Source organism: Gossypium raimondii, chromosome 10 (assembly GCF_025698545.1).
Source record: "Gossypium raimondii isolate GPD5lz chromosome 10, ASM2569854v1, whole genome shotgun sequence".
Classification (NCBI taxonomy): domain Eukaryota; kingdom Viridiplantae; phylum Streptophyta; class Magnoliopsida; order Malvales; family Malvaceae; genus Gossypium; species Gossypium raimondii.
The window spans coordinates 9,149,712-9,164,000 of record NC_068574.1 but is presented as its reverse complement, the minus strand read 5'-3'; the positions used below and the strand labels follow the sequence as shown (position 1 = coordinate 9,164,000).

At 33.8% G+C, this 14,289-nt stretch overlaps 2 protein-coding genes across 8 annotated transcripts; one reads left to right on the top strand and one right to left on the bottom strand.

The window, feature by feature from the left end:
• The first annotated feature begins 1,935 nt into the window (after window positions 1-1,935).
• On the top strand, window positions 1,936-4,258 carry LOC105776635 (glyceraldehyde-3-phosphate dehydrogenase A, chloroplastic). 2 transcript variants are annotated; one of them, XM_012599420.2, is made up of 5 exons: window positions 1,936-2,223; window positions 2,313-2,435; window positions 2,838-3,145; window positions 3,233-3,477; window positions 3,562-4,258. In XM_012599420.2, the coding sequence occupies exons 1-5, from the start codon at window positions 2,176-2,178 to the stop codon at window positions 4,062-4,064; spliced, it is 1,227 nt and encodes a 408-aa protein (XP_012454874.1). In that variant the 5' UTR covers window positions 1,936-2,175; the 3' UTR covers window positions 4,065-4,258. The 2 variants fall into 2 exon arrangements, with proteins under 2 accessions (XP_012454874.1, XP_052478266.1); XM_052622306.1 differs by lacking the exons at window positions 1,936-2,223; window positions 2,313-2,435 and having other exon boundaries at window positions 2,944-3,149.
• A 245-nt stretch (window positions 4,259-4,503) lies between these two features.
• LOC105776634 (DEAD-box ATP-dependent RNA helicase 41) lies at window positions 4,504-8,237 on the bottom strand. Of its 6 annotated transcripts, none has more exons than XM_012599416.2 (4): window positions 8,219-8,237; window positions 7,888-8,006; window positions 6,972-7,064; window positions 4,504-6,269 (listed from the first exon to the last, which is right to left on the bottom strand). In XM_012599416.2, exons 3-4 carry the CDS (start codon window positions 7,039-7,041, stop codon window positions 4,732-4,734), a joined length of 1,608 nt encoding a protein of 535 aa, XP_012454870.1. In that variant the 5' UTR covers window positions 7,042-7,064; window positions 7,888-8,006; window positions 8,219-8,237; the 3' UTR covers window positions 4,504-4,731. The 6 variants fall into 6 exon arrangements, with proteins under 6 accessions (XP_012454870.1, XP_012454869.1, XP_052478263.1 ...); XM_012599415.2 differs by having other exon boundaries at window positions 8,210-8,228; XM_052622303.1 differs by having other exon boundaries at window positions 6,972-8,006; window positions 8,219-8,235.
• Window positions 8,238-14,289: the final 6,052 nt, after the last annotated feature.

The following is a 14,289-nucleotide window of genomic DNA, read 5'->3' as shown; positions in this document are numbered from 1 at the left end:
AGCCGATTATAGAGATCGAGGAACAACCTCAAATCACCAATTCTTCCTTAATCGTGGATTAACCGCATGAAAAGTCTAAATGTTGACCCTTAGTGAATAATCTTGACAGCATATTCCACAATTTAATTCTTTGGTAGCCTTGTGAATTAGAAAAATTCAACTCTAATTAATGATCTCAATTACGTTTCTTCTCTTTTGATTTCCATTGCATTATAAGAAAATATTTGAGTGACAACAAAAGGACCAAACTATTTTAGTTCGTAGTTTACCAGAAATTTTTTTTTTTAGTATGGAGTCGTAAAGTAAGATTTTTTGTCCTACTAAAAATTGTTTTCAAGTTATTAGTTGATTTTATTCTTATAAGTTCGTACATTGTCATGTGCCTATTCGAATTTTTTTTTAGTTTTTGTATGTGCAATTTTCGAGACTCGCTTGCTACTTTCAATTTCATGTTGTACTGTTTGATTGACCAGTAAATTTTGTATTTGAATTCAACCGAGAGATGACACAATTTATCAAAAATAAGTCAGTAAGTGGCATGTCAATAAGACCCTTGTAAGTCGTTCAATAAGTCCAAAGTATGTCATTTAATTGGAGACTCGAATCCTTGTTGTTTGGTTTGATATTTTTTTTCAAAGTAATTTTGATTTCTCGATTTAAGGCTTCGACTTGAACTTTAATTTATGGATAATATATCCGCTTCACCTCATATTTTTTCATACAACTTATAGCAAAAATGAGTCCAACGATGGCTAATCAATGCAGTTGTAAGTTTAATATCACCATTGCAAGCTTGTATCCATTTAGAAACAGAAATGACAACTAAAAGTAAATACCAAATGAGGAAGCAAAAAGGGCCCATAAAATCTATCTCCCACACATTAACATAAATGGGGGTTAATCACATTTGATTTCTGACTTAAATTACTTACCCTTTGCCATTTCTCTCAAGTTCTACGCAATGTATAACCATCACAAAAGTAACCACATTCTAGCCCTTTATCAGTAATTCGTTTGCTTCTCCCATGCATAAGATTTATTTCAATTTCATTCCATTCTTTTTTTTATGTTATGTAAGTCAAGTTATGTTGACTTGAATTTTACAACTCAAGCAACTTGAATAATAAATGGGTATAAATATCCCTTAGGGCCCTAACAGTTTCAAAAATGTGTGAATCAGTCCCTCTTAAAAAAATATAAAACAATCTTTGAAAATTCAAAATATATAAAAATATTAAATTATAATATATTTTAAAATTTTAAAATAATAAATTTGAAATCTTTAACAAATAAATTATCAAATCAAGTTTGTCATACTAATTATCTTGTGTTTTTCCTCTTATTTTGCTTTAAAAGAGTTTTCAAATTTATATATAATACCAAATTAATGTTCTTTAACTCGAATTTAGTGATATTGTTAATAAGATTTCATTATGGTCGATTTAATTTTTTAACTTTAATAACAAATTTATTCAAACTGAATTAATTTGATTCATTTTCATTTCACTCGACTTAATTTAAAAATTTTCAAATCGAGTTAGGATGATAAAATATAATTGTCAACTTGACTAACTCGAAAATTTTCATTTGATTTAATTTGATTGAACATTCAACCTTACATACTAATACACGAGTCATAATTCATATAATGTCAATCACATTTACGAAGAAAATAAATTTTGTAAATTTTTTAAGATAAGTATAAGTAATATAAATGATTTATTATTTTAATATCACATATATTTTTTTCTAAGATAGTATTTATTTTAAATTTTTTATATATTATTTGTAAATCCATTAAAATAAAAAAATATGAATTAATTTAATTATTAAATATATATAAAACAAATGGGCATTATGAAAATCCTCCATTGAAAAATGCGTAAAAAAGAAAAACGAAGGGAGCCATAGAAAATCAAGATGGATGAATGATTGAAAATGGAGTAAGGAGAGACACAAAGGAAAAGCTGAAATCACAACCATACATTGAAGTAGAGGCTGTATTATATCCCTATCCGCTATCCTATCCGTAATCTCATCCTCTCGTTTCCGATTCAGTCATCCACCAATTACCTTACTTACTACTCTGCTCTGCTCTCTTCTACTTATTCAATCTAAAACCTCTGTCATCTGTCCGTCTCTCTGTTTTACTCCACAACCACTATCACTACCATTATGGCTTCGGCTACTGTTTCTGTAGCCAAACCCAACCTTCAGATTCAGGTTCAGCTTTACGCACACCTCTCCTCTTATTCCTACTCATCTGATGCATTGCATACTCCTCATTCCAATATTGTTTCTTTTTGTTTCAGGCAAAAGGAAAGGGTGTTGGTTTTGCAGATTTCTCAGGCCTACACAACTCCTCTACTAGCCTTCCCTTTGCCAGGAAAACCTCTGATGACTTCCATTCACTCGTTGCTTTTCAGACATCTGCTGTGAGTTCCTCCATTTCACGCTTTTCCATCTTCACACACATTCCTATTCCATTTTCATTATTTACATATGATGGTTATAAGACCTGCGGGAGAAACGCTTTCTCCACTAAGTTTTACCATCTTATCACGTACTTATACGACAGATATGATGGTTATAAGACCAGAAATCACCTTGTTAGTAATACAGTATCATACTCACGACTGGTCTGTCAGATCGATAGTGAAACAACAATATCGAATATGAATTCTCTCTTTATACAGAAACACTTTGGTTCATGTATAATGTGCTGAATCCATTTATATCCTTAACCCTCTTGTTAAAAGTTGAAATTACAAATGAGTTTTTTCTTTATTTAAAGACTTATATGCGTTTGGGTTTTGGACCCGTACTGGTGTTTGCAGCTAGGAAGCAATAATGGCGGGTACAGGAAAGGGATGGCAGAGGCAAAGCTAAAGGTGGCTATAAATGGGTTTGGTAGGATTGGCAGGAATTTCTTAAGGTGCTGGCATGGCCGTAAGGACTCCCCACTTGATGTCATTGCCATCAATGACACTGGTGGTGTTAAGCAGGCTTCTCACCTTCTCAAATATGATTCCACCCTTGGCATCTTCGCTGCCGATGTCAAGCCTGTTGGCACTGATGGCATCTCTGTTGATGGCAAGGTTATCAAGGTTGTTTCTGACCGCAACCCTTCCAACCTCCCATGGGGGTAAGAGTTGAAATTTTAAATGCATCACATTTTCATATACAAAACATTTGTTTGGCTTCAATCAAACTGATAAAGATGATATTATAGGGACCTAGGAATAGATCTAGTCATCGAGGGAACCGGTGTGTTTGTCGATAGAGAAGGTGCAGGTAAGCACATTCAAGCAGGAGCCAAGAAAGTGCTGATTACTGCCCCAGGTAAGGGTGACATCCCCACCTATGTTGTTGGAGTGAATGCTGACACCTACAACCCAGATGAGCCTATCATCAGCAATGCTTCTTGCACCACCAATTGCCTTGCTCCTTTCGTCAAGGTTCTGGACCAGAAGTTTGGTAATTCCTTTTAACACTATATTAATAAAGAAGATATGCCCCATTACTAGTTTCTGACTAATGCTAATGTAATATATATGACAGGTATCATCAAGGGCACCATGACTACCACTCACTCGTACACCGGTGACCAGAGGCTACTTGATGCTAGCCACCGAGACCTCAGGCGTGCTAGAGCCGCAGCTCTCAACATCGTCCCGACTTCAACTGGTGCGGCAAAGGCCGTGGCCCTTGTACTCCCTACTCTCAAAGGCAAACTTAACGGCATCGCATTGCGTGTACCAACACCAAATGTGTCGGTGGTGGACCTAGTGGTCCAGGTTTCAAAGAAGACGTTTGCTGAAGAGGTGAACGCTGCTTTCAAAGAGAGTGCAGAGAAAGAGCTACAGGGTATACTTTCAGTGTGTGAAGAACCCCTCGTTTCAGTGGACTTCAGGTGCTCTGATGTGTCCTCCACCGTTGATGCATCACTCACCATGGTCATGGGAGATGACATGGTTAAGGTGATTGCTTGGTATGACAATGAGTGGGGCTACTCTCAAAGGGTTGTGGATTTGGCTGACATTGTTGCCAATAGCTGGAAGTGATTTCAATGTGCTATACATACATATATGCATAACAATGTCACCGATGGTTGATTTTTGCATGCTCACTTCATTTTTATTCTTTCGGCTTCAGCAATTTCTCATTTTGTCAAGGCTACTATATAATCTGTAATGTAATGTGGGATACATACATTCTCTAATATGCTTATGGAATAAAATTCTTACTTTAGCATTCATGCTCAAGGCCCCTACCTATATCAATTCTCGTAATGAATGCTTGGTGACCATTTTTTTTCTCTAATACGAAATGAGAGTAAAACCCAAATTGAAAAATACCTATGTTAAAAAATTTGTTTATAAAGAGTCACATCAACAATTTTATTGACAGATTTTTAAATTTTAGAAGAGTTGACCATGCTTTTTCATTGAAAATGAATTGAAGAGGACTGCCTAGAAAGAAAGATAATAATTGAAATGGAAATTAAGGGAAAGGTGCTAGATCCAACACCATTCATCCTTGTAGAAGTAACACAGGTCCCGACTCGAAGAGCATATTTTATGAACTACTTCAAACTACCAAACCTGCTTCAGCAGAATTTAATACACAATCATTTGTAAACAAAAGCTTTTACATTTTTGGCTTCTTTAACCATGTGTGATGTGATGAACTGAAAAAAAAAGGGGGCTAAAATATAAAAGGCACGCAACTTCAGCCACCATACTTTCTTTTCTTGAAGTTCTTGCCTGATGACAAAGAAACAACATTATACCGTGAATTACCAAGTTCTCGAGGAATAACAGCTCCAGAGGATTTTAAAATATCTACCAACTCTGGAATCAATTTCTTATCCTCATCGTTCACAAAAACAATTGCATTACCCTCCTCCCCTAATCTTGATGCCCTACCAATCTGATGCACATACTCCTTAATGGAATTGGGCATATCAAACACTATCACCTGTCTCACAGCTAAAAGATCAATTCCGCGACCCAAAATCCCAGTAGACACAACTACTGATACTTCTCCAACTAAAAACATCCTCATTATTTCTCTCCTTTCCTTCATGGACTTCGTCCCATGTATTGACAAAGCTTTAATTCCAGTGGTGGCTGTAATTGCATCAGACAGTAGATCTGCCCCTGCTCTGGAACCCACATACACTACAGCAGGTGGCCTAAAATGTTTACTCCTTAATATGTCAAAAAGCTTTTGCTTTTTTTGTTTTGACTCAACCCAGATAGCTAGCTGCTTCACAGCCTTACTCGGCCTGTTAGGCTTGCCAATAGAAACAGTAACAATATCTGTTGCCATACAACTTGCTATTTTCTCCACGTCTTGTGAAATTGTTGCAGAATACATCAGTAACTGGGGTTGTGACAGAGCCCTAAAAATCTGCATCACCTGGTCCCGGAAGCCCCTTTGAAGCATGCAGTCCACTTCATCCAGACCAAATATCTTTACGTCACTTAATTCAATATCTTGCTTGGTTAAAATATCAATAAGCCTGCCCGGTGTTCCAATAATTAGTTCCACTCCTTGCTGAATGCGATAGAGTTGTCTAGCAATGGGATCTCCACCAACCACAAGTGCAGTTTTGAAAGGCAAACCTTTTCCAAGCAACTTAGCTTGGTCCTCAACTTGGATACCTAGTTCCCTAGTTGGTGTTAGAACCACCGCTAATGGCTTTCTGAGATTTGAGTTGTTGTTGGGGTAAAGTTTTGCACAAAGAGAAATAATAGGAATAAGAAAGGAAGCAGTTTTCCCAGAGCCTGTGTCAGCTGAAACAAGAAGGCTTCGTCCATCTAAAGCAGCTGGGATTACTTGCATCTGCACCGGTGTTGGCATGACATACCCTGCAGTTTCTATATTTTGTAGGAGCTTCTGAGGAAGACCACAGGAAGAAAATGCCAATACTGGAGCAGGAATCACACCTCCTTTTACATGGATTTCAAGTTTGTTTCGAAGCAATTCAGCTTGATCACAAGTTAAAGATGGAGGGCCTGACCTATCAACAGAATCTCTAACATAAAAGCATTCATCAGTAGCAGGTAATCTCTGAGTAGATGATGAGCAAACTGGCAATGAGTTAGCAACCCTGAGGAGTAGAGTTTGTTTACATTCCAAGCTGCAAATATCATCATCTGTCTCACCACATACATACTCGCCATAGCGCCCGCAAATAACACATTTAGGTTCATCCCCCAGAGCATCTCTCTGATCTTTAGAATTCCGTTTAACATCATCATCTGCACAATAGATGGAAAATTCAATGTAGTAAATAGGTAAATCTGAGCTTACTATTCCAAGAAGCAAACAAGAAAAAAAGGAAAAAAAAAAGTGTCATGAATGGTCACACAACATGCAAAGCTGAAGGTTCGCAAACAGAACAAAAAAGGAACTTGTAACACACACACAAGCATGCACAAAAAATGAAACATGATGAAGAAAAAAATAATGGATGGCTTAGGGCACATTTTGGAAAGCTTGTTTTCTGTGTTGTTTGTCTGGAAATACAACAAAAATTGCGTTTATCAGCCAAGTTTTGTTTCTAACTTCAAAAAATAATAAAACAGAGCAAACAAACACGTTTTCAGTTTCAATAAATTAAAAATAAAAGAAAAGAAAGACTTACAACTTTCGGAATTTAACTTCCAACCGCTTTTACTTAAGTAGTATTTTTTTGTATCATTGTAACAAAAACATAGCAAATAAACGTGTTTTCAGTTTCAATGACTTAAACATAATAGAAAACAAAAATCTCTGGAAACATAAAACATTGAAAAAGAGGCAAGAACCTGAACGACCCCTTAATTACAAATACTGGCAATAAACCAAAAATAAGGAGTAGAAAGCACTAGAAAGCAAAATAAGATAGCCAAGATATGGGAAATACACTACAAGAATCAACAGGGAAATAATTTAACAAGTCAAAAGTGGTGTATAATTACCAATCCCTTGATAAATATCTTTCTGTAATACTGAACTTTCACAAGGATCATTTCCATTTCCACCCTCCATGACATAAGCTGGTTAGAAAAGATCTAATTGGCAGAAATTCAATCATGAAACAAGGTGTAAAGTAGAATACAAATGCAGTCAGCTGTTTGGGAATAACAGATAAATGGAATACTAAAACACAATGAAATATTTATTATCAGGCAAAAAAAGGGAAACCAAAAAAAAATCAAAGTCACTTGGAAATGGATATTCTACATGAAAGCTGTTTATAAAGAATTGATTTATACAAAACAACCAAATGAAAAAAATGAAGATTGTAAGAGAAAATGATGAGGAGACAGCCAGACAGGTATAGTAAGTAATAGTGAAATCATTGTCATTTGCCACGGGTTAAAGAGGCAACCACATTCACTTAGATATGAGAAGAAAAGGGTAGATAAGCTAACATATTGAAAGCTATTAGCCGTTTGATTTCACTATCAGGATTCAGGCCAGGATCAGCCTCTTTTCGCTCTAGCCCAGGAAAATAAACTTCATTTAAACTTATTATTCTCTTATTAATAGCATTATGACTAGGCTATCAACAACAAAAAGAAATAGGGGTGGCGACTTAGACAACCTGCACGGTAAAAAAGGTTAAGCAGCCATTGCTAATCATCTTGTTTCCTCCTTGCGGAACAGAATTCAACACTTTATATTCTTACATTTAATATATTAGTGTTACCACTATTTGATAAGCAATAAACATCACAATCAAAAGTTTTGTGAAAGCAAAAAGAGACAAAAATAAGTTATGGGTATGCGGGCAGACAAATGCAAATCAAGGTCGCCCAGATTTAATTTAGTTTCCAAAGGGGGAAATTATATATACAGAAAAGAAATAGAAGGAAGAAGAAAGGCGCGTACCGAATAAAGGGAACTGGAATTCGAAAGGCCTGGCCTGGCCTCTCTTTAGAACTTATAACTACCAGCAATCAACTATGGAGGTTCAGCCTATCTCCTCTTCTGCAATCTGCGGCATGCACCTGGAAAATTGTTAACGTCAGGAATTGGAACGCCAAAGGCCGAAACAGGTAGACAGGAAGCGAACTCGCGCGCCAACCTCTTCAACCCAACCCAACTCAACTCAACTCAACTCAACACATAGACAATATGAGTCTAATCATAATGGATTTGTTTATTTCAGTTTATTCTGTAAAATCAACTGAGCAACTTGGGCTAAGCCTACCTTTCTTACCTATCCCCGAATTGCGTAACCCTAAGAGATAGTAATGCAGTTTGGACTGGAATAGGTATTGTGAATTCACCATCACTATATTATTAACATGTTTAATAGGTGTTGATGGAATCGAAATAAATAATCTTTTTTTGAATTAATCGAATTGATAAATTTACTTTATTAATTTAATTTAATTTAATTTTTAAAATTAAATTAAATTGAATCGAATCGAATAAAATTATTTTAGTTAAATTAAAAAAATTAAACATATTAAATTAAAATTTTGTTACAATATAACTACTCCATTCAAACTATATAAAAGTCTTTCAAAGCAAAAAAGAAAATAATAATAAAAACTTGAATAATTAAACTATATAAAAGTCTTTCAAAGCAAAAAAGAAAATAATAATAAAAACTTGAATAATTAATTTACTTATTTAGGTTTCAAAATTATTATTTTATAATTTTTATATATTCTTTAGACTTTTAATATTTTTCTAAATTTTTTAATTTTTAAAAATATGAATTTTGTAATTTTATAAATATTTTGATTTTTTTTAATTTTTGTTGAGAGAAAGACCGATTGACTCAATTTTAAAATTGACAAAAACCAAATATATATTTACACCAATTAATTATTCAAGTTATTTAAATTGTAAAATTGATCCCGACTCTAACTCGAAACTCGAATTACTTATTTGAATTTACTTGAAAAACCAAATAATTTAAATAACTTAATTGATTAACTCAAATTTATTTTTCCATTCAAACGAGTTTTACTCCCCAACACTCTGCCATACATGTTAAAATAAATAATATAATTCATGAAATTTATTTATAATTTTGTTTGTTTTTCAAATTATAAAGAACATGTTACTAATAAGGTTTTATTGACAATTTAGCTGCTGGATTATACATCCTTTTCACTTTAATGCTTAATAGTCACTTGGCTATTTAAAATACTATTTTATCCCAATTTATCGGGTTTTTTATACAAATAATACAAAAAAATAAAAAATACCAAAATAATACAACCATTTTATTATGTGCCAAAATGGTACAAACAGAAAAAAAAAAAAAACTTGGTCGAGGGTCTGCCACAGGCGGCACCAAAGGTGCTAGTGGCAGAGGCGGCACCAAAGTTGTCACTGCCACAAGCGACACCAAAGGTGTCACTGCCACAGGCGGCACCCCAGCCTTATAATGGTCCCCAATTCACTTCAGCTGCACGAAAGAGAAGAAAGAAAAGGAAAGGAGGAGAAGAAGAAGAATAGAAGAAGAAGAAGGGAAGAAGAAGGGGAAGGAGGCGCAGAAGGAAGAAAAAGGAAAAAGAAAAAGAGAAGGAGAAGAAGAAGAGGGAGGGAAGGAAAAAGAAAGGAAAAAAAATAAAGAAAGGTAATTTTTTTAATAGAGCAAGTAATGGGGGGTTTTAACATAAATAATACAAAAAAATTAAAAAAATGTCTAAATAATACAACAATTTTATTATGTACCAAAATGGTACAAACAGAAAAAAAAAACCTGGTCAGGTGCCGCCTGTGGCAAACCATCGACCAGGTTTTTTACTGTTTGTACCATTTTGGTACATAATAAAATAGTTGTATTATTTTGGTATTTTTTTTAAATTTTTTTGTATTATTTGTGTAAAAAACCCCAATTTATTTCTTATCAGTTAGAATTAAACCTTTCAAGATGAGTTAAGACAAAATAATAATTTAACTATTAGATTGAATAAAAACTTAAGGTTAAAGTATGCCACATGTCCTTATACTTTTTACAAATTTAGAAATTAGTCATTGTACGTTTATTTTCATGAATTTAGTCTTATTTTTCCTATTTCAAAATTCAAAGTCAATTGCTAATATTGTTACTTTGTTTTTGTTAAATTTGTTCATGTGACACTTTGATATAAAACATATTCACTTGATAGCAATATAACTAAAAAATGACATTATAATAAACCTGAATTTAACAAAATAATTTGAACGGTGTTAATAGTTATACCTAGATTTTGAAATTAGAAAAGTAGAGCGACTAAATTTCTAGGAAGTTTAAATATGCCAAAGCTTCTTGTACTCTTTTAAAATTTAAAATTTAGGGTGGGTTTGGATGGGCGATTGGGTGCGGTGCGGTGCGTTTAGCTTACTTTTTGTCTCACGCTACAGTATCGCTACAGTATTTAATCTCACCGCCACCGCTGTTTTTACACTAACCGTAGGTAAACACACCGCCCATCCAAACTCACCCTTAGTCTCAATACTTTAATTTTGAGACATTGAGTCTCTGTACTTTTTTATTTAAAAATCTCGGTCCCTCCATCTAATTTTGCCGTTAAAGTTAATGATTGTTGGGGTAAACCTGAATTATGCAACGAACATGAACGAAAAATGAGAAAATTGGACACATATTTATGTGGAAAAACCTTTCTGAAGAGGATAAAAAATCACGAGTAAAGAAAACTTCACTAAAACGACAAAAGAAGAAGAAGAGGAGTACAAGATGGAGAAGCAAACAAACCCGAAATTCCCACAAACTCTCTCTTAATTTTTGTTGTTGAATCTCTCTCTAGGATTGCTAAAAGCCTTATTTATAAGCTATAATTCGTGACTAATCTGATTAGAAATATCTAGAGTTATTAGAGTTTGACGGGGAAAAGATAATAGAGTTTAACTAGGAAAAGAAACCCATTTGAGTGGGGAACATGTTGCCATATCGTGACGTCGCTATCGACTCGTCAGGACATCACTTGTCGCCTCATCGGGAAACAGGTTCTTCTCGTCGGGACGTCGTGTGTCGCGTCGTTGGGACATTGACTCTTCCTCATAACGACATCATCGTCTATTCAATTGAAATGTGAGACACACTCCACAATGATGTCAAAAGTAAAGTAACTTTTTTAGTCCTCAACATTTACAATTTTTTGTCAATTTGGTCATTGACCTTTAAAAGTGCATAAAAAATTAAAATATATATTCCATATTTTAAATAAAAATATCAAACTTATATTTTTTTAAAAATAAAATTTATGAAAAAAACTCTTTAAAATTTAAAAACTAAAAACTATTTTTTTAAATATAAAAAATTCAAAATTCAATGTTATCTAAACCAAATTAGGCCAAGCAGTCGGACTGGTTGGATTGAGAACCAATTGGAGTAACGGTCTGGTTTTAGGTAAAAATCAATTGGCCCACGAGCCATGTACGAATTGGCTGAATTGAGCTAAAAAAATTATTAAAGCGGTAGTTGAATCAATTTTAAATTGGTTTGGCCAATTAGTTTCCAAAACTACTAACCTGATTGGCTTAAAAGCAAATTATTAAAAAAAAGTAAAAAATAAAAATATTTAAAATTATAAAAATTGATTCAACTTCTAGTTTAATTGTTTTTCAACCTAGTTCAACTAATCCATATCGATTCGTGAATCAACCAATTTTTTACCTATCATAGAATCAATACCCCAGTTGGTTTTGGTTCTTGGTTTAACCGGTTTGGTCCAACTTAGATAATATTTAATTTTGGATTTTTTTATATTTTTAGAATTTTTTTTGAATTTTAAAGAGTTTTTTTTGTTTTCATAAAGTTTTAATTTAAAAAAATTAAAAATTAATGTTTTTTAATATAAAAATGTAAAGCTTTAAAAACAATTACGTAATTTTAAAAGGTATAAACCAAATTGACAAAAAACTGTAAATGTTGAGGGCTAAAAATGTTTAAAATCTTAAAAACCGATTGACCCCGAACCAATACAAATTGGTTGAACCAGGTTAACAAAACTAATTGAATTGACAATTAGAATCAATTTTTATTTTTTTATATTTTTAATAATTTATTTTCTATGAATCGGTCAAACTAGTCGTTTAGGGAATCAATTGGTTAGATCAGTTTTCAAAATTGATTCTGTTATCAATTCAACCAGTTTTTTGTAACGGTTCATGGGCCAACTAGTTTTTTTACCTCTCATCGGACTGATACCCTAGTCGGTTTTTAGTCTAACTAGTTGGTTCGGTCCGATTTAGATAACATTGAAATTTAAAAAATATTATATATTTAAAATCATTTTTATTTTTGAATTTTAAAGAGTTCTTGTTTTTCATAAAATTTTTTATTTTTAAAAATTATAATTATAATTTTTTATTTAAAATATGAAAATTTTTATTTTTTTAAATTATACTTTTAAAGAGTAACAATCAAATTGACAAAAAAAACTATAAATATTGATGGCTAAAGAAATTATTTTAGCTTTACCATCATTTTTTCATTCACTTTGATGAGAAAAATAGAGGAAATGATGGCTAAATAAAGCATATATGCCGATTTTTAATTTGACCTTTTAGGCCATTTTTTTAATTTAGGGAAATAGGTCGTTTTTGGAGCGAGTGTGTGAAAGCACGCCCAACTCATTGGATTTTTTTATGGTTAGGATTTTTTAATTTTGTTAGGGTTAGGGTTTTTTAAGAATTAGAATTAGGCTTTTAGGGGTGAAATTGTGAAAGTTTATTGGTAGATTTGAGGGGTTGGGGATGCAATAACGCGACTTAAAACACATACATTTCATACGTCATCCGAGATAGGACCATTACCTCAGAAACCCATCTTGTGGAAGTTAGGTTTTGGAGTGACAGTGTTTGATACAGTCACAGGCCGAAGTCTAAGTGGGGGTCCCAGTTGGGGATCGTGATGCGGTTACAGGTTTAAGTATAACTGGGGACCAGTTGACTGTTATTATGCGGTCACGAGTTCAAGCTTTTTGGATACCTGCAAATGATGGTTTATATATACCATACATAAGGCTAAGGCCATAATCATAAGGAAAAACAAAGGGCTTTCCGATGTAATCAATGTAATTTTTTTCTCTATTTTTAGGAAGCTGGTATCTTTAACCTTTCATTCTTATTCGAAGGTTGACACCGAGATGGATACAAGAGGGTTCTCAAAAAGAGAGTGGATGTTCCGTCGGAGCAAAAGTCAAACTCAGTTCGACACGACAACGATTGTAGTTATTAACGAGTTGTTTAATAACGACAACCGTTGTCGCCCCAAAAGGAGTATTACCTTTACTCCAACGTTACAGTTGTTACCTGCCTAAGACTCCTCTTGCGTCCACGGTGGTGTTGATATTCAAATAAGAAGAAAGATTAAAGATACTAGCTGTGTGGAAATGGAGAAAAACATTATGTCGTCATAGCGGGAAGCCCCACAATTTTTCCTTATGATTATGCCCTCAAACTTATATATGGTATTTATAAGGGAACATTTTCGAGTATCCAAAAATTTTGAGCTCATGGCCATGTAATGATTGTCAACTGGCTCTCCTATTATACTCCGATTCATGACCGCATAACGGTCGTCGATTGAGATCTCTATGTAGACTTTCACCCGTGATTGTATAAAGCAAAGTAACCCTAAAACCTAACTTCTACATGATAGGTTTCGGAGGTAATGGTCCCATCTTAGCAGGATATATGAAATGTGTACGTCTCGGAGCAATATTGTATCATCGACGACTCAAGACTACCTCGAACCAGAAATTATGTTAGTGACAAAATTTTTAACACTGAAGTGAGGAATAAAACGAATAGAGAAAAATATTGTAAAATGAAGAGATAGAGGGCGGGAGATATGTTTTACGAATAATGGAGTATAGAGGGGGAGCCCTCTTTTATAGGCACAAGGGGAAGAGTGAGATTGCAAAAGGAAAAAATCTCGTGGTCGGAAACGTGTTGTAGGACCAACATTTTCATCGATTATCTTCAAAACTTACTTTAAAACTGCCAAAAAATTATCGGGGTCAAGTACCTTTTTTTCAGGATTTATGAAAATGTTAGTGAAAACTCGTCTGGTTGGGCAAGCTTCTCTGCTAACATGGCAGGAAAGTACACCTAGCTGGATGAGTTTTCACTAACATTTTCATAAAGCCTAAAAAAAAGTACCTAACCATGACAATCTCAGGTAAAATTTGAAGCACATTTTCAAACACTAAATGCCATCTAAAGCACGCGTCTGATTTTTATTTGTGATCTGTGAAAAACATTTTTGAGCACGGAATAGCGTTTCATTATCATTATTCGAGGAATGCTTCATCATAAATG